This window comes from Trematomus bernacchii, unplaced genomic scaffold, assembly GCF_902827165.1.
Source record: "Trematomus bernacchii unplaced genomic scaffold, fTreBer1.1, whole genome shotgun sequence".
Taxonomy (NCBI): domain Eukaryota; kingdom Metazoa; phylum Chordata; class Actinopteri; order Perciformes; family Nototheniidae; genus Trematomus; species Trematomus bernacchii.
Window position 1 is genome coordinate 4838971 of NW_022987705.1, and position 15948 is coordinate 4854918.

At 41.6% G+C, this 15948-nt stretch overlaps 1 protein-coding gene across 4 annotated transcripts in view; it reads right to left on the reverse strand.

Annotated features, from left to right (window-relative positions):
* Positions 1 to 15637, reverse strand: part of LOC117490267 (AP-2 complex subunit beta) — a 29756-nt gene extending 14119 nt beyond the window's left edge. For 3 of the 4 annotated variants that reach the window (XM_034139926.1, XM_034139925.1, XM_034139924.1), the window contains exons 1-13: positions 15540 to 15637; positions 12295 to 12350; positions 12080 to 12185; positions 11260 to 11395; positions 10386 to 10631; positions 8756 to 8946; positions 7925 to 8146; positions 6790 to 6910; positions 6432 to 6527; positions 4627 to 4742; positions 4066 to 4231; positions 1288 to 1386; positions 31 to 290 (exon numbers count right to left, since the gene is read on the reverse strand). In XM_034139926.1, coding sequence (XP_033995817.1) covers positions 31 to 290; positions 1288 to 1386; positions 4066 to 4231; positions 4627 to 4742; positions 6432 to 6527; positions 6790 to 6910; positions 7925 to 8146; positions 8756 to 8946; positions 10386 to 10631; positions 11260 to 11395; positions 12080 to 12185; positions 12295 to 12331 — 1796 coding nt within the window. In that variant the 5' untranslated portion in view covers positions 12332 to 12350; positions 15540 to 15637. Of the gene's footprint in view, positions 1 to 30; positions 291 to 1287; positions 1387 to 4065; positions 4232 to 4626; positions 4743 to 6431; positions 6528 to 6789; positions 6911 to 7924; positions 8147 to 8755; positions 8947 to 10385; positions 10632 to 11259; positions 11396 to 12079; positions 12188 to 12294; positions 12351 to 15539 lie in introns of those variants that run through there. The other variant, XM_034139927.1, reaches the window with a different exon arrangement.
* Positions 15638 to 15948: the final 311 nt, after the last annotated feature.

The following is a 15948-nucleotide window of genomic DNA, read 5'->3' on the forward strand; positions in this document are numbered from 1 at the left end:
AGATTGACAATAAAGTTGCCTTTGCCTGACCTGCTGTTCTGCACAGGGAGGTGTTTCCTGTGGACGCCGTGGCTTCCCTCCACAAAGGCGCTGGGGGGCTTGTGGTAGACGGAGGCCAGGGATCCGATGTGGCAGATGAGCTCGTCGAGGAGGGTCGGCTCGATCAGGTCCGTCTCCTCGGAGATCAGAGGCTTCTCCGACAGCACCACCTCCTTCGCGGTCACAGGGTCGGTGGACAGCAGGCGCCAGTAGATGTAGCCTCGGTCACGCAGGTCGGGGTTATCAGAGTCCTGCAGAGGAGCAATTTACATGTATTCAGTGAAGGAGTGAGATCTTAGGGACTGTAATTACACTAGCTGTTACTGTGGTGGAAGCTAAGAGGGAGGCACCTCAAATAAACAAACAATAATCCTGAAATAATGTTATAATGATATGCTACAGAAAGCTATGATTCTCAGATGGGGATATTTACGAATACAAAAATAAATAAAAATAGTTTTATGTATTGATTTAAATTGATATGCATCCGCTAAGAAAAATAGTCCGTTGTTACCGTTTGAAATACGTAGCAACGGCAGGAAGGAGGAGCTTTTTGATTACAGATTTGAAAACATCGTTGCTTGCTTTAAAAGTAGCACAATTCATTATGTCGAACCTTGGGAAGTATCTAGATATCCCTGCCCTAATGCCAAAGGAACTGCACACTGAATATGTTTTGCCGTTTGATGTCTATGTCTGGACCGCTGCGTAAAAAGGAGGGTTTCTGCCCCGTTACTTCTCTGCTGTTTTCTTGTCGCTCTTGTCTTGTAGGTTCAGCCAAACTGTATACAGTTAAATCAAACGGACTTCTTTGTGCAGATGTGAGTGTCCTTAACAACGGTCAATAAGTGCTTGACAGCGGTCTGTCTGTTCTGGATTAACAACGTGTCACGTGTTCTGAATTGACCAATCAGAATAGAGTATTCAACTAAGCCATGTAATAAACTGCAATAAATGATCAATTGCTTTGCAAATCTCTCCACAAAATAACCAGAAACTTATTAAAAGGTAGAGAAAAAAACAGCTAACAGATCTTTTCTATTTCACTGTATTTTTGCCCATCAGTATTTTTTGTTGTTTCTACTTTTATACATATTCAATCAGTGTAATTTAACATTTTGAATCATTTTATGAAAAACATGTTGTGTCAAATCAGAAAAAACATGCAAAATAATGCAGCAGTGAAGAAATAAATCATCCAACTGGTGCCAAGGTGCACTTCTCTGTTGATAAGATGTCGTGTCTCACCTGAGTGGCCAGGCTGAGGACCTGCTGCACCAGCTCCTGAGTCTCTGACGGCTTCTTCAGGAACAGCTTCACGATGGCAGTCAGCAGAGTGAGCTGGACCTGCAAATCAAAGCACACACTGTCATTATATTTTCAGTGCACATACATCACCAAGTATAATATAAAATTAGTCAACCAGGATTTGGTGCGGGACGTCCAAGGGTTACTATAAAGTGTGTAAAAGTGAAACATCCAAAAGTGTTGACCTGCAGCTAGGGATGGGTACCGAGTCCCGGTATTAAACGGGCCCCGGGGCTGAATTATTAAAGACCGTGGTACCGTTAAGCTCCGACGTTATCGGTCTTTTTATCGGTACTGGAGACATGTAACAAATATATCTCATATGTATTATTGCTCCACAAACATTATATTGCAGTTTTAGTGTCGCCAGCTCCGTTTCTAATACGCAAAAAGACTGCAAAATGCGTCTATGATTATTATTAGTATTTTCGATCTTTCCAATCCAGACGAGAGATCTCTCTCCCCCGTCTGTGTGCGAGGGGGCGGGGCAGTTTACACACACGCAGCTGCTACATGCAGCAACACACACACACGGAGGAGATCAAATCAAATCAAATCAAATCAGGTTTTATTTATATAGCACATTTAAAAGCGATTTTTGGTCGAGCCAAAGTGCTGTACATGTAATAAAAACACATTACTACAAATCACAATAAACGACAATAAATTACAACAGATATATCTTAAAAACAAAATAAAAATAAAACACACGGAAAAGTCAGGAGTCGTGCTCCGCTCTAACTAGAAAGCCAGAGAGAAGAAATGTGTTTTTAGTTTAGATTTAAAAACCCCTAGGGTCTGGGCCGACCTCACATGGAGGGGCAGAGTGTTCCAGAGCCTAGGGCCAGCTGCTGCGAAGGCTCGGTGCCCTCGGGTTTTGAGCCTGGTCTTGGGCACTACCAGCAGCAGCTGGTCAGCAGACCTTAAAGCTCTGGCTGGGGTGTAGCGATGGAGGAGTTCAGTTATATAGGCCGGAGCCAGCCCATTTAGTGCTTTGAAAACAAATAAAAGGATTTTAAAATCAATTCTGAACCGAACTGGAAGCCAGTGCAGTGAGGCCAGAATAGGGGTGATGTGGTCGCGCTTTTTGTGGCCAGTCAGCAAACGTGCAGCAGCGTTTTGGACTAGCTGCAGGCGTTTGATTGAGGCCTGGTCCATACCCACATACAGAGCGTTGCAATAGTCCAGTCTCGAGGTTACAAAGGCGTTAATAACCCTTTCTAAGTCATTAAAAGATAAATACGACTTGGTTTTGGCCAATAGTCTTATTTTAAAAAAGCAGGATTTTACTACGGTGCTGACCTGCTTGTCGAATTTAAAAGTGCTAGTGAAAGTCACTCCAAGGTTCATGACCGAGGGGAGGATGTTTTTTTTGATAGAGCCCAGAATATCAACCGGAGAGGCTGGAGGTTGCGGTCCAAAAAAGATGACCTCAGTCTTGCTCTCGTTGAGGTTGAGGAAGTTTTTGCTCAGCCAGGATTTTATCTCTGCTAAGCAGTCCATCAACTGCTGTAGTGAGTGTTTGACATTTGCTTTGAGAGGCAGATATATCTGTACATCGTCGGCGTAGCAGTGGAAGGGAATATTATGTTTTGTGAGTATTGAACCTAGGGGCAGTATGTACAGTAGAAAAAGGATGGGGCCCAGAATCGATGGCGGAGAGAACGCGCTCCGAGGTGTGGTTAAACTTTACCCGTCTCGCTCGTTACCAAAAGTGCAATAAGAGTTTAGCATGTCAGGGCGGTAACACGAGCAACTTGTCTAAACATTTAGCAAAAGTGCACCACATTCAGACGGAGAAATGCACCGGGTTCGACTGTCTTTCTAGTAGCTCTGTAGCCCCATCCACGAGTAACGTTTCCACGTCAGGTGTTATGTATGCTAGCAGCAACACACAGAGTTAACTCAATGATACAAACATGGGTTAATGATTAGAGGTAACTGAGTTATTTATTTTGTTAAAGTTTCAGCTATTCTGTTTACAGTTCTGTCATCACATTATTTAATACCATTTGTTAAAACATTGTTGTTTATTTTGATGTGAAATATTATGTATTTAATTTAAATAAAAAGCAATGTTAGTTTTGTTCACAATTTGTTTAGTTAGTTTACCTTTTTTTCTCCAAAAGAACCGATAAGAGTACCGTTAAAAGACCGGATCGATAAGCGGTATCGATAAAAGTAGTAGTACCGTTAAAACCTTAACGATACCCATCCCTACCTGCAGCACTCAGCTGACAGACATAACAGAAACATCTACAATGCATTCAGGAAAGATAAATGCTCCATAGTGTGCTCCACAAGTTAAAAAAATGGTCTAGTTCACTTGGACTAGTAGTTTAGTTTTAATTCTGGCTTTTGAAAAGTGCATTATTTAAGACGCTGTGTCCCAGTGGCTACAAGGACTCTTATGGCACATTTTTCCTTCCACTTCTCATGTTTTAGTAAATATGTATGTATTTTATGTCATTATTCGATATGAAAAAAGTTGTTCATCTTTGATTCACCATACCTTCTGTTGTTTTGTGCAGTTCTCCTGTATAACGAGGTATTAACCTGTACAGTGAATGTAATGTAGTGCACATACAGTCCTTTCCAAAGTCAACCGGGCTAGATTACTCTCAGATATATGTTTTATTATCCGTGTAAAACAACCCTACTAACAAAATGAGCCTTCAGGAGAGCAGAACTGATGGCTATTAAGATGTCTGGACCCACCTGGGTGCTCTCGTCGTGGAAGCCCTCCAGGAAGCTCTCCAGCAGCTCGTCAGCGTTGTCGATCCTCTCGGCGTACTCGCCTACGATCCAGATCATCGCAGCGCGAGCGTCCGGCTCGTCCAGAGAGTCCAGGTTCTCACACAGCGTGGCAATGATGCTCTCATACCTGAACAACAGCAGGATGTCAGGATGAAAATATACAATAGGGGGGTTCAGCATCTTTTTGAAAAGTGCCGTAAAAAGATGGATAAATCACAATTTTTTATGAATATAACTAGTCATTATTGTAAATAAAGTGATGAATCCAGATGGAGCACTGAATGAAAATGCAGATGCAGATATATAATATGATATTTTTTTGCAACTTCATTTATTAACTTAAAAAGTGTTAGACCTTAAAGAGATTTATTGTTATTGGGTAATAATTAATACAGGTGCGTGGAAAAAAAAAGAGATAATCATTTGAATATTCTTTAAAATTTGAAAATCAACACGATGAATTAAGCTTTTCAGGTATTGGGTACAGCCCTACTGGTTCTCCAGGAAACAAGGCAAACCTACTTGTTGGGGTACTTGCGGAAGATGTCCCTGATGACCACGATGGCCTCCTGGACCACGTAGTTGACTTTGGTCTGGATCAGGTCCAGCAGAGTGCTGACACAGCGCTCTGCTGATTGCTGGAGTGAAACAAAACAGAGGCTTAAACAAGAGGAAACATCAGCTGACTGGGTAATGTCAATTTATAACGGTCAATCAGGAGAGAGGAGACTTGGCACACCTAAGATTTCTCAATATGACTTGACTTTAAAGTTTTTATTAATCGAAACAGACAACAAATCAGGACTAGACAGGAAAACCTTCACCATCAAGGAGACACTGAATTATAATGTTTAGTCTCTGCTGAGTGGCTTTGATGATGCTACTTTCAAAATGCCCAGGGGCCTCATTTATAACGCCTTGCGTAGGATTGACGTGAGAAGGTTGCTTACGTAGTACAAAGCAAAAAAATAGGTACAGAAATGTTCCGACATTTTCCGATTCACAAAACATTGCGTACCGGCGAGGGAAGTGCGTACCGGCACTTCCCTCGCCTGTTTCCCTTTATAAATCACAATCGACTCGAAATGCGGCGCAGCTTTTGCAGGCTTCACGTAACGCCCATATTTGCCTATAAATAGTCAAAGAAACGCCCATTCATTCATTCATTTTGACTGACTGCATGAAGAAGATCACAGGAAATTACGACCGAACAGCTAAAAAAGACATCTCACACCGTGTCAGATTTTGGTTATTGTGGGGAGGTCGAGATCATATTGTTTGGTGGATGCAGTTTGAACCAGAGTAGCAGCATGGAGGTCGGATCGTCACCAAAATAAATAAATAAGTGGTCCGAAAAAAGTTAATGACAAAACAAATACACATAACCTTCCTCAGGCAGTGTGTTTGTCCCGGGGACAGGAGACCCCCCCTTGATGAGAAACTGTAAGAAATGATCGGGGAATCCCTCCGGAGTGGAGTCATGACGACTGGATCTGAATTATTTTGTTGTATTTGGTAGTTTGTGTTCCAGCTGTCGATCAGCAACTATATATCCATAATCCACCAGTTAAAAGGAAATACAACTAATGGGTTGTGTTATATTAGCTGTACAATTTACCACATATGGTGTTCTTAGTTTCCATACCTCCTGTGTTTTACGAGCGACTTATCAAGTCTTGGCAAACGGCATAAAACACGATTAAACGTGATAGTATATAAAACCATGCTCGTATCTACAACCTATAGAAAAGCAAAACGGCGTCAGTTTAGCCGTTATTCTGTCCTCCTGCTTACCGCATCATTTATGAGAAAACATTTCATAACATTAACACAACATATTCGAGGTGGTCTTAAATAACATATCCGTATTTATTTATTTCTCCAAGTTATGTTTTTGTGTGCACTGAGGAGTCTCAAACAGGCGTTTGTTTAATCATTTAAAGATTGGCTTTAATCAATGTTTGAAAATGAATTCTTCATATTTGATAAATGAGAGGTAACATTTTATTTATGGTATTATTTCCACATATTTCTCTCCATTCTTCCTTCTGCCAACGGTGTCGCAGTTTCTCGTCTCTCCCGTTTGTGTGCTTAGTGCGTACGCATGGGTTAGAGTTTGCGTGGAGGACCGCGCATTTTCCCGTCAAGTTAGTATTTTATAAATCGCAAACATTGCGTAGAAACTGGCGTACGCCATTTTTTGAGCGTATATCCCTTTATAAATGAGGCCCCAGGTCACAAGTCTGACATGAATAAAGATTATTTTGCTGAAATGAACACGAGAAGACTTCGGCGTAGAGACCAGAATCGATGAAAGCGTTTCTCACCTCCACTTTGATGGCACAGCGTCCTATGGCTCGGACCGCCTTGCGCACAAAGTCGACATCGACCTCTGTGGCATATTCCTTCAGCTCGGCCAGCACCTGAAAGTAGGACAACAGTTTTCAGTTTTGATTTAGTTTAATGGATTTTGTTCCAGTTTAATGTCTTTTAAAAAATTACACATTCAAGCTTTACCTTAAGAATGGACATGACATCAATTATTATACTAGTTCACTTCAATGTAGTATACGTATGGGTATTAATACAAAAGGCAATGCTGTAAATGATAACTGTTATAGAGAGCAAAACTGTGTGGCAAATGATCTTTCTAACAAAGTTCCCGTTTAGTTTTATTTCAGGTACCTGGGCAATGTTGGCCTGGGAGGCCAGGCGGATCATGATGTCCAGTTTCTCCAGCTTCACATAGATGGGGTCGTTGTACTTCACAAAGAAAACCTTGATCTCCTGCTTCAGGATCTCAGGCCTGCACACAGAGCAACACATGACACATTAGACTGTGGGAAGACCTGGGGCCTCATTTATAAAGCCTTGCGTAGGATTCACGTGGGAAGGTTGCTTACGTAGGACAAAGCAAATAAATACGCACAGACATATTCCGATTCATAAAACACTGCGTACCGGCGTAGGACGTGCCGTACTAAAGGTTTCCCTTTATAAATCACAATCAACTCGAAATGCGGCGCAGCTTTTGCGGACTTCCCGTAACGCCCATATTTGCCTATAAATAGTCAAAGAAACGCCCCGTATGAATATTCATTTTGACTGACTGCATGAAGAAGATCGCAGGAAATGACGACAGAACAGCTAAAAAAGACATCTCACACCGTGTCAGATTTTGGTTATTGTGGGGAGGTCGAGATAAATCATATTGTTTGGTGGATGCAGTTTGAACCAGAGTAGCAGCATGGAGGTCGGATCGTCACCAAAATAAACAAATAAGTGGTCCGAAAAAGTTGAATGACAAAAAAAATACACATAACCTTCCTCAGGCAGTGTGTTTGTCCCGGGGACAGGAGACACCCCCTTGATGAGAAACTGTAAGAAATGATCGGGGAATCCCTCCGGAGTGGAGTCATGACGACTGGATCTGAATTATTTTTTGTATTTGGTGGTTTGTGTTCCAGCTGTCGATCAGCTGTCGATCAGCTGTGCGCAGCGTCTCCACTGCAGCCTGTGCATCTCACCCCCTAGTTAAATTCCGATATAGGACTTTTAAGGACATTCTTAATGCACATTTGAAAATTAAAGACAAACCTTCACAATACACAAAATTAGGAAAACAACAATTTTTCCCAAATTTGGTTCCCATGTTGTCACTGCCATAGACTTCTGCTCGGAGTATTCCAACTAAAAAAACAATATGAGTGTTGTTCTGCTTTCTGTACTTTAGCAACATGCTAATCCAGAATATCATAAAAGGTAAGATAAAGTTAATTGAGTGACAAAAATACAGCTTCTATAATTTGTGAACACGCACCTTTTCTGGACGATGAGGTTGATGTTCCTCAGAGCCACGTACTGGACCTCAGGCTCTCCGGACAGCAGGGTGACCAGCGGGGGGGACAGCTTCTTCAGCAGCGTGTTGTAGTAATCAGAGTCTTTGGGCAGCAGCTCCAAGAACTTCATCAGCACCTTCACAGCCGACAGCACCACGGCTGAGTTGGCATGAGACAGCCGGGGGGTGACTCGCTCACAGATGCTTCAAAAGGGGAAGGAGGGAAAGGTGAGAGACAGTGAGGAACAAAAAACGTTGACAGGACGTGTGGATGAAATTCTTAAGAGAAACTGATAAATGATTCATGGACAAAGTTATGTAGGAACAGATTCACTTCATCCTCAGAGGAAAAAATAAGTTCTGCACCCCGAACACAGCTTACAGTATATATTCATGAAAGGAAACAGCCCACTGGTCCTACATCCCATCATTAAACCATAAAACCCCTTAACCATTTTCAAATCCCCCTTTTCCACTTCCCTTTGCCCTCCTGAGATGTAAATCCTTAACATATGACTCTGTTAAACACATATAAGACTAAAAATACAATTTAACAGTGTAAAAGGCAATCAGAGTATAAGACTATATGTTTTAAATGATTATTTATTATGTATTTATTTCAACAAGGACCATGCATACAAAAGAGAAGATATGAATTATGCCAGATTATAGCTAATAGCTCATTTCCATCTGCAGTCCTGAGGCAGGTACATAACAATCAACAAACAAAACAAAGATATGATCATTTGACACAACAGGACGATCAACCAGCACAAGCCTACATCCCATACTCCTGGTTTGAGGTGTCGTTACCTTTGGGCCTCGCGCTCGTCCTTGGGGTTGTAGTTGGACAGGCAGTCGAGGATGAAGATCTGTCCCCACTCGGTGCACTCGTTGAGCGCGGTCAGCAGCTTGTTGATGTTCTGAGGGTTCAGGTCCAGCAGGTTGCTGTTGGGGTGAGACTCGCTGATCTCAGACAGGGCAGCCACTGCATTGGCCACCACCTGCAAGAAGGAGATGTGATTTTAATGTCATCAAAAACTGCAAACTTTAAGACCCCATTTACACGCAAACGCAAACTAACCGCAAACGAAACGCAAACGAACCGAATACGATATCAAAAAAGTCTTCCGTTCACACGAGACCGCTCGAAAGCGCTGGACACGCTGTAGTACATATGCCGGGCCTGTAAGTGGCGCTGTACTTCTGCCACAAAATACACCAAAAGCAGCGAAGAAGACCCCCGAGCATGGTTGCCATGGTTGCCCTTCTGTTTATGCCTCGCGGTGGATTTAGCAACATGTAGTTCATGTAATTCTCCATGTCCACTTGTTGCTGATGGTTGTGGTAGAGGAGCTGTAGATTTTGCACTAACATCTGTAGCATTGTCAGTAGCTACTCTCAGTAGCTACTGACCATGCTACAGCAGTGAGCAGCAGAGGTGGGGAGAGTTGGGGCTATGGCTTCATTGTTATCAGGCAATGATCGTATAGGGCGTACACACTGAGCCGTTTGCCCCCCCAGAGCGTTCCGTTTGCAGATCTATCCACCTTGGGACCCGTTATCGTTTGCGAGGTCCGTTTCCACGTTTCCGTTACGGCCTCGTGTGAACGAACGGGCTATACGAAAGAGAAAAGTAGCGGATACAACCGTTTGCGTTCTCGTGTAAACAGCACCTGAAGCACAACTCTTCAAGCTTGCAATTTCCTGTTGAACTCCTTCCCTCCGAGTCATAACTCCGCCAGTTCTTACTGACATTAAATTACTGTTCTATCATTTATTTGTTTTGCATCTAAATTAATTCCATTATATCTTGTGCTTTTTTTTAGTCCTGCATGTATGAGTGTCCGATTGTTGTATGAAATGTTTTTGAAAGTGTCTTTGAGTTCTTAGAGGGTCTAGTAGAAAAGTGCTTAATAAATGGAAGAATCTATATGTATAATGAAACTCTAGAGAACTAAAACAGTAGACAAAACATTTCCTCGAACACAATTATTTTTGATCATTGTAAATTTGCATCACACTTTTAAAATGGTGCAATTGCTTCGGTGCTATGATGCACACTGTATTGTGTGAAACATGTATCCAGCTTGTGATATACGTATATATAGTATAGTTTACTGTAAACCTAGATTTTAACCGCCTCTTCAAACTAATTTCCTAGGCAAAACCCTGCCTCTCTTGCATGTACATTTTCTTAGAAAGCAACAGAGGATGAAGGCAAACCACTGCAATTAAAACGCATGCAAACCTGATTCAAACGCCATCTCATCCCAGAAAGTTCAACTGTTTGAGTTCAACTTTATTCCTCTAGATTGCGTAGTAGAGCGTACAACATATATGACATCCTGCCATTTCAATCAAGCTCAAGTTCCATGATGGTCTTAAAATAAAGTCTAATCCTAATCAATTAAGGCTCAGGTATAAAACACATGTCACCTACCATGGGATTTGAGTCTGCGATGAGGTCCCTCAGGGAGTCCAGGAAGCCCTGGTCCTCCACCATCTGGGCGTTGATGTCATGCAGTTTGGCCACGCAGACGGCCGCCGTCTTCCTCACGTACGGGTCCTCGTCCTTCAGGCACTTCCTGAGCGGCTCACACAGATACTCGGTGATCTTGTCCACACGGATGCAGCCCATGGTGCGGACGGCCAGAGCGCGGATCAGAGGGTTGGGGTCCTCACAGTCCTGAGGGCGAGACCAGAGAGGCAGGTGTGGTTTTAATAAGATTCGATTTCACTGAGAAACAAACATTTAATTCAATACTTTTCTCATAACTATTCTTAGATCTTAAAGTCATCATATTCTTTCAGATTTATGTACTTTGTTATCCCTGTATCATCTGTATACTGACCTGTGTTTATGTACATGCCTATTCATTTGATTGTACACTGTATCTGTATATTGTACAAAAATCATCTTTTTGTTTTAAACACAAGATTCTAGGTGATTTATGTTTGATAATAACTACCAATACAGTTTCCACTGCAGCTTAAATGTCTGGGCTCAAAGGGGAAGAAACAGCTTTAATTTATTTTCTAATCTAATAACAGAAACAAAAAGGTAATGTTATCAATTTTCATGGATTAATTAATTTATCTTTGAAGCTCTGATGACACTGGTTTGTGGGAACCCTGTTAACAAAACTGTGGGAGACTACAGCAGCTACATTTGAAAATCCAACTCATTCCAGAATTTTCATAGATTGACAGGGACTTATTTAGCTTAGTATAGATGAATTCATAGTTTCAGATACACTGGCACTATTATACACATACATCGTACACACAAAAAACACAAGGTAAGTTGGCCCTGCCTTGACGAAGCTGTTGACGGCCATGATGGCCATGTCTGGCTGGCTCTTGGCGTAGTTCATCAGGTAGAGGTACACCAGCTTCTTCAGCTCCAGGTTGTCGGTCTGCATGCAGTTCACCACATCTGGGAACAAAGAACTGACAGCAGGGAAAGATGCCTCCGTCAGATTTCACAGCAAGAGGCTTTGAGGCTGTTTAGTTCATCTTGTGTTTACATTGTGAACAAGGTGATAAACAGGTCCTCCTAAGGGTCAATATGTACTCTCTCAGAAGTGTTTGTACAGTGTGAAAGCTCAACCCTTCTTGATTTGTGAAACTTTACCAAACCGTTTTCAGATTTGTTGCTTTTTATTTCCCCCAGATGTGCAAAGGTGTGAAACTGGGCAGAGTGGTAGATACTGTAAGTCTCCACATTCTCCACATTCCTTACTTCCTTACCTCCACCACCGTCTGTTTTCAATTAACTTTTCTCTATTAAGAATATTTAAGTGCACAGGCACAAAGTTTTTCCTTGCATTTCCACACTGTTTATTAATTTCCTTGCCCCTTTCTTTGTCTGTAAACCCTCAGAGTTATTGGACCTGGTATCACTACCTCAGACTTGTGGAAATGTAGTTCCAGAGACTGATCTCCAGATTTATGGATTGTTGGTTACCACAATGATTCCACTTTCTCCTTATCTTTAAGATGAAATAATACCACAAGTATGTGATGAACACGCTTGAGCAAATGTGGCTTGTGTCATTCTGATTTGCAGGAGATATCACAGATTATAATAGACATCAAAGACGGTTCTGCAAGAGTTTCAATGTTAATAGATACCTGACATCCTTCCCAACAGTCATGGCAGCGATGACCTTCTTTACTGCCTCTTTTCTCTTCTCCTTCTTCTCATTGTTCAGCTCTGCCTTCAGTTCAAAGATCTCCCCTGTAAGATAAAGCACACTGAATGTAAGCAGCAGCAGCACTATGGTGTGAATATATTGTCAGACACTGTGAAATAATCAGATTTCGGACCATTGAGCCAGATTTCTTACCTTTTTTGTTTGTTGTGAAATATTTGGAGTCCGTCATGATTGTGGTCCTTTAAAATCTGTAACGAGAAATTCAGTGCATTATGCCATCAGCAAATTCTGCATAAGTGATTCCCGTTAACCATCTCCAATTTCCCTTTTCACAAGATCAGCGAAATAATGATTACCTTTTCACTTCTTCCCTTATCAGGTGTGTGACTTTGTGAAGTAGTGATGATCAAAGAAACCACACAGGAGTTCCACAAAATGCAGTCATTTAGCTTATCTGTGCTGCCTCCAATGTTATCTGATTTGGTTGAATTTGCCTTTTAATTGACATCTGTATCACCTAAAGTTAGTGAGAATAGATGCAAATTGGACTGTATTTAAAGGAGAGGTGTCATGGCCATTTCCACTGATCATAATTCCATTTTTGAGGTATACTAGAATAGATTTATATTGTGCATTTTTCCAAACTCACATTGGTGTCTCATACAGCATCTCTGTAAACTACGTGTATTCACTGAATTTCACTCTCTGCCTTTAACGGCTCGTTGTAGCTCCAATAGCTCCAGCCCCCACCCTCCCTGTGAGCACAGTGTGCTCTGATTGGTCGGGACATTGTGAATCGCGCTGAGCCCCGTGGAGGTGTTGTTTCCTTGTTTAGGATACATAGCGAAACACAGCCAAACTCATCCTGAGCACACACAAACTCACAGCCGAATTAAAAACAATAAGTGTGGCTTGATATTGAGTAAGAAAAAGGTTGATAAACGCTGTGAGAATGGGTCTGCAGAGAGAATTTCGCCACAATCCCAACTGTCTGTAATCAGCCTGCAGCCAGGGAGGAGAAATCAGCAGAGCTGCCAGTGTGTGAGGAAGTCCGTGGATTGGTCAATTTGGACCAATCAGCGGGGGCTTAACGTAACGGCTCCGCCGACGTAACGCAACGGCTCCGCCGACGTAACGCAACGGCTCCACGGATTGGTCCATTTCGTTCCGGGTACGGCATGACATCATGCCGTACCCGGAAGAATCAAATGGACAATGACGTATATCCAACGAGGCGTTTTGGGGAGGTATTTTCTGTGTTAGAGTTTTACTCGCTACAGGGTGTACTTTGAGGGTTTTGACTCTGCACACCGTTTACATGCATAAAAACCTTCATAACACACAAGGGGACGGGTAATAACCGGAAAAGCATGACACCTCTCCTTTAAATACTTTGTCTAAAAGTGGAGAGCTTAAGTGCCTTTTTATTTATTAGCATAATATTTAAATACTGGCATCTCTCTGTTCTCTTCAGGTATCATGCTACTATTGAAACACACCATGATGGTTTAACTTCCCATTGACACTTCAGAGAAATACACAACAGGGTTAAAAGTATGCGCTCACAATTTGTGGTTTCTGCTGCCTCATCCAGGTACATTACTTAAAACAGAGCCATATTATTTCCACTGACAAACATCTGCAGTAGAAATGATCGCACTGCAGAGCTCAGTGACTTCGCCATGGCAGTGTCACAGGAGGATATCTTTCTCATAAATTGCATTTTTCCTCTGCCAGGTTGCAGCTAGATTATCTTTAATATGTGGTGTTATTGTAAAGTAGAAATGTTGTGCAGTGACAACAGCTCTTTCTGCCAAGTGCATAGCGAATCCTTCCAGATCCCTGTTTGCAACATTCATTCACAAGTTACAAACTGCCCCATGAAGCAATACCAGCTCAGTTTATTGGCAGAGCAGAGGCATGCAGGCAGCAGATCACACATGACTGTTGTTAAGCACACTACCACTTGACTGTGGAAATGTGGAAACGTCATATCTGCACAGATGAATCAGGATCTACTATGTGACAGTCTGACAAACCCAGTGGAGATGCCCTGAATCCCCACCTGCCTGGATGCACAGAGCCAATTATAACATTTGATAGACATGAAAAAACGGTCTGGGGATGTTTTTTATAGTTAAGGTTCGAAATAAATGAGACGTTGATGAAACAAACTGCACAATTATATTTTAGGGAACTGTGTGCCTTTAACTTTTCCTGTTTCAACATGACAGTTCCCAGTTCACAAACCAAGCTCCATAAATAAATAGTTTTCCCAGCTTGATGTGGAAGAACCTGATTGACCTGCACAGAGTTCATTCTGTTAACTATCCTTTACTTGAGTAATCCAATGTTATGCCACTTCTACTCCACTTTCATTTTTAGAGGAAAAGGTTGTGCTATTTAGTCCACTATATTAATTTAAACACATTAATTACTAGTGTGTAGATTCTGATCATTACAAATACTAAGGAACTAATAGATAATGATACCAGCTGCAACATTAGTGATACATACGCAATAAAGCCACAATAACAACAGTCAAGGGACTTATATTATTCTAAAATGGGTAATGTAATACTTGTAATTATCTAGTTGATAATACTTGGGTACTTTTACCTTTAGTAAGCTATTGAATAAAGGACTTGTACATGAAACAGAGCCTTGACTGTGGTAATACTACTTGGCCAGATAATTTAAACATGCAGTATTCCTTCTCGTAAATGGTCAACAAATACAACGCAGAATACGTAGTATACTGCTACGTATACATATTCATGACCATTTGGGTTCATGTTTTAGCTTTATCACAGGTGCTAGCTAGCTTGAGTTACACAACAGTGCAATTACACTACTAACGGTAGCTAACTTTAACGTAATTAAGCTAACGTTAACGTAAATCATTAACAAATTCCATGTCTATAAAAAATAACAAACTGTAGCTAGTATGTGTTAATACCGTCGATCACCTAGTGCAATTAAAGCTTAACCTAAATATTTCGTAGCATTTGGGATAATGTATTTGCTGTTATAACGTTTGACCTCTCTGAAAAGTCAAGATAGCAACATTAACAGGAACCACAGCAGTTTCACTTTGCTAACGTTAGCTTGCTGCATGCTAACGTCAAATGCACCAGTTTAATGATTAGCACTGACGCTACCTCCCGACTACCGATGCTAGCTAACGAATAAAGACACACTAGCTTTACAAACACAATCAATGGTGTAAACAGCATCATCAAACTAGACTTGTAAGGTTATTAATAAAGCATTTAATCTGACATCAAAACAGGAGAGTGATCAGCGGCCCAGCTCCCATTGAGCTACATTAACGTTAGCGTTTGTGATGAGCTGCCCAGCTAACTGATCGCCACCAAATCCCACATAAATAAAGATTAGAGTATATACATTATGACGTTTTAAAATAATCGAAATACCTTGTTGAGTGTTTGTAAACGGGGAATGTTACGGTGGGTGCAAGACGCAGGTTGGTCCCTTGCCCGGTTGGAGGAAGATGGAGAATCGGGAGTGTGATGGTGCGTTCACTGTTACCGGAATCTGGACAACTTCCCGCTTGAGTTGATTTTAAATTATTGAAATCAGTCAACAATAGAATGAATAGGCTTAGAATGATTGTTTGCGTATACTACTACGAAAACCAAGGTGGTGCAGTGCAAGTGAAATGTTTTGTAATGCACGAGTCAACACGTTCCATGCTCTCTGATGTACAAATGTATCTGTCGATTGAATGATTCTCATAATGTTGTCATTATGCTGCCATCAAATCCTTGTCTCAGTACTGTAATCGATACCAGTCACCTCTGTGGAAACATTGGTATAACTGCC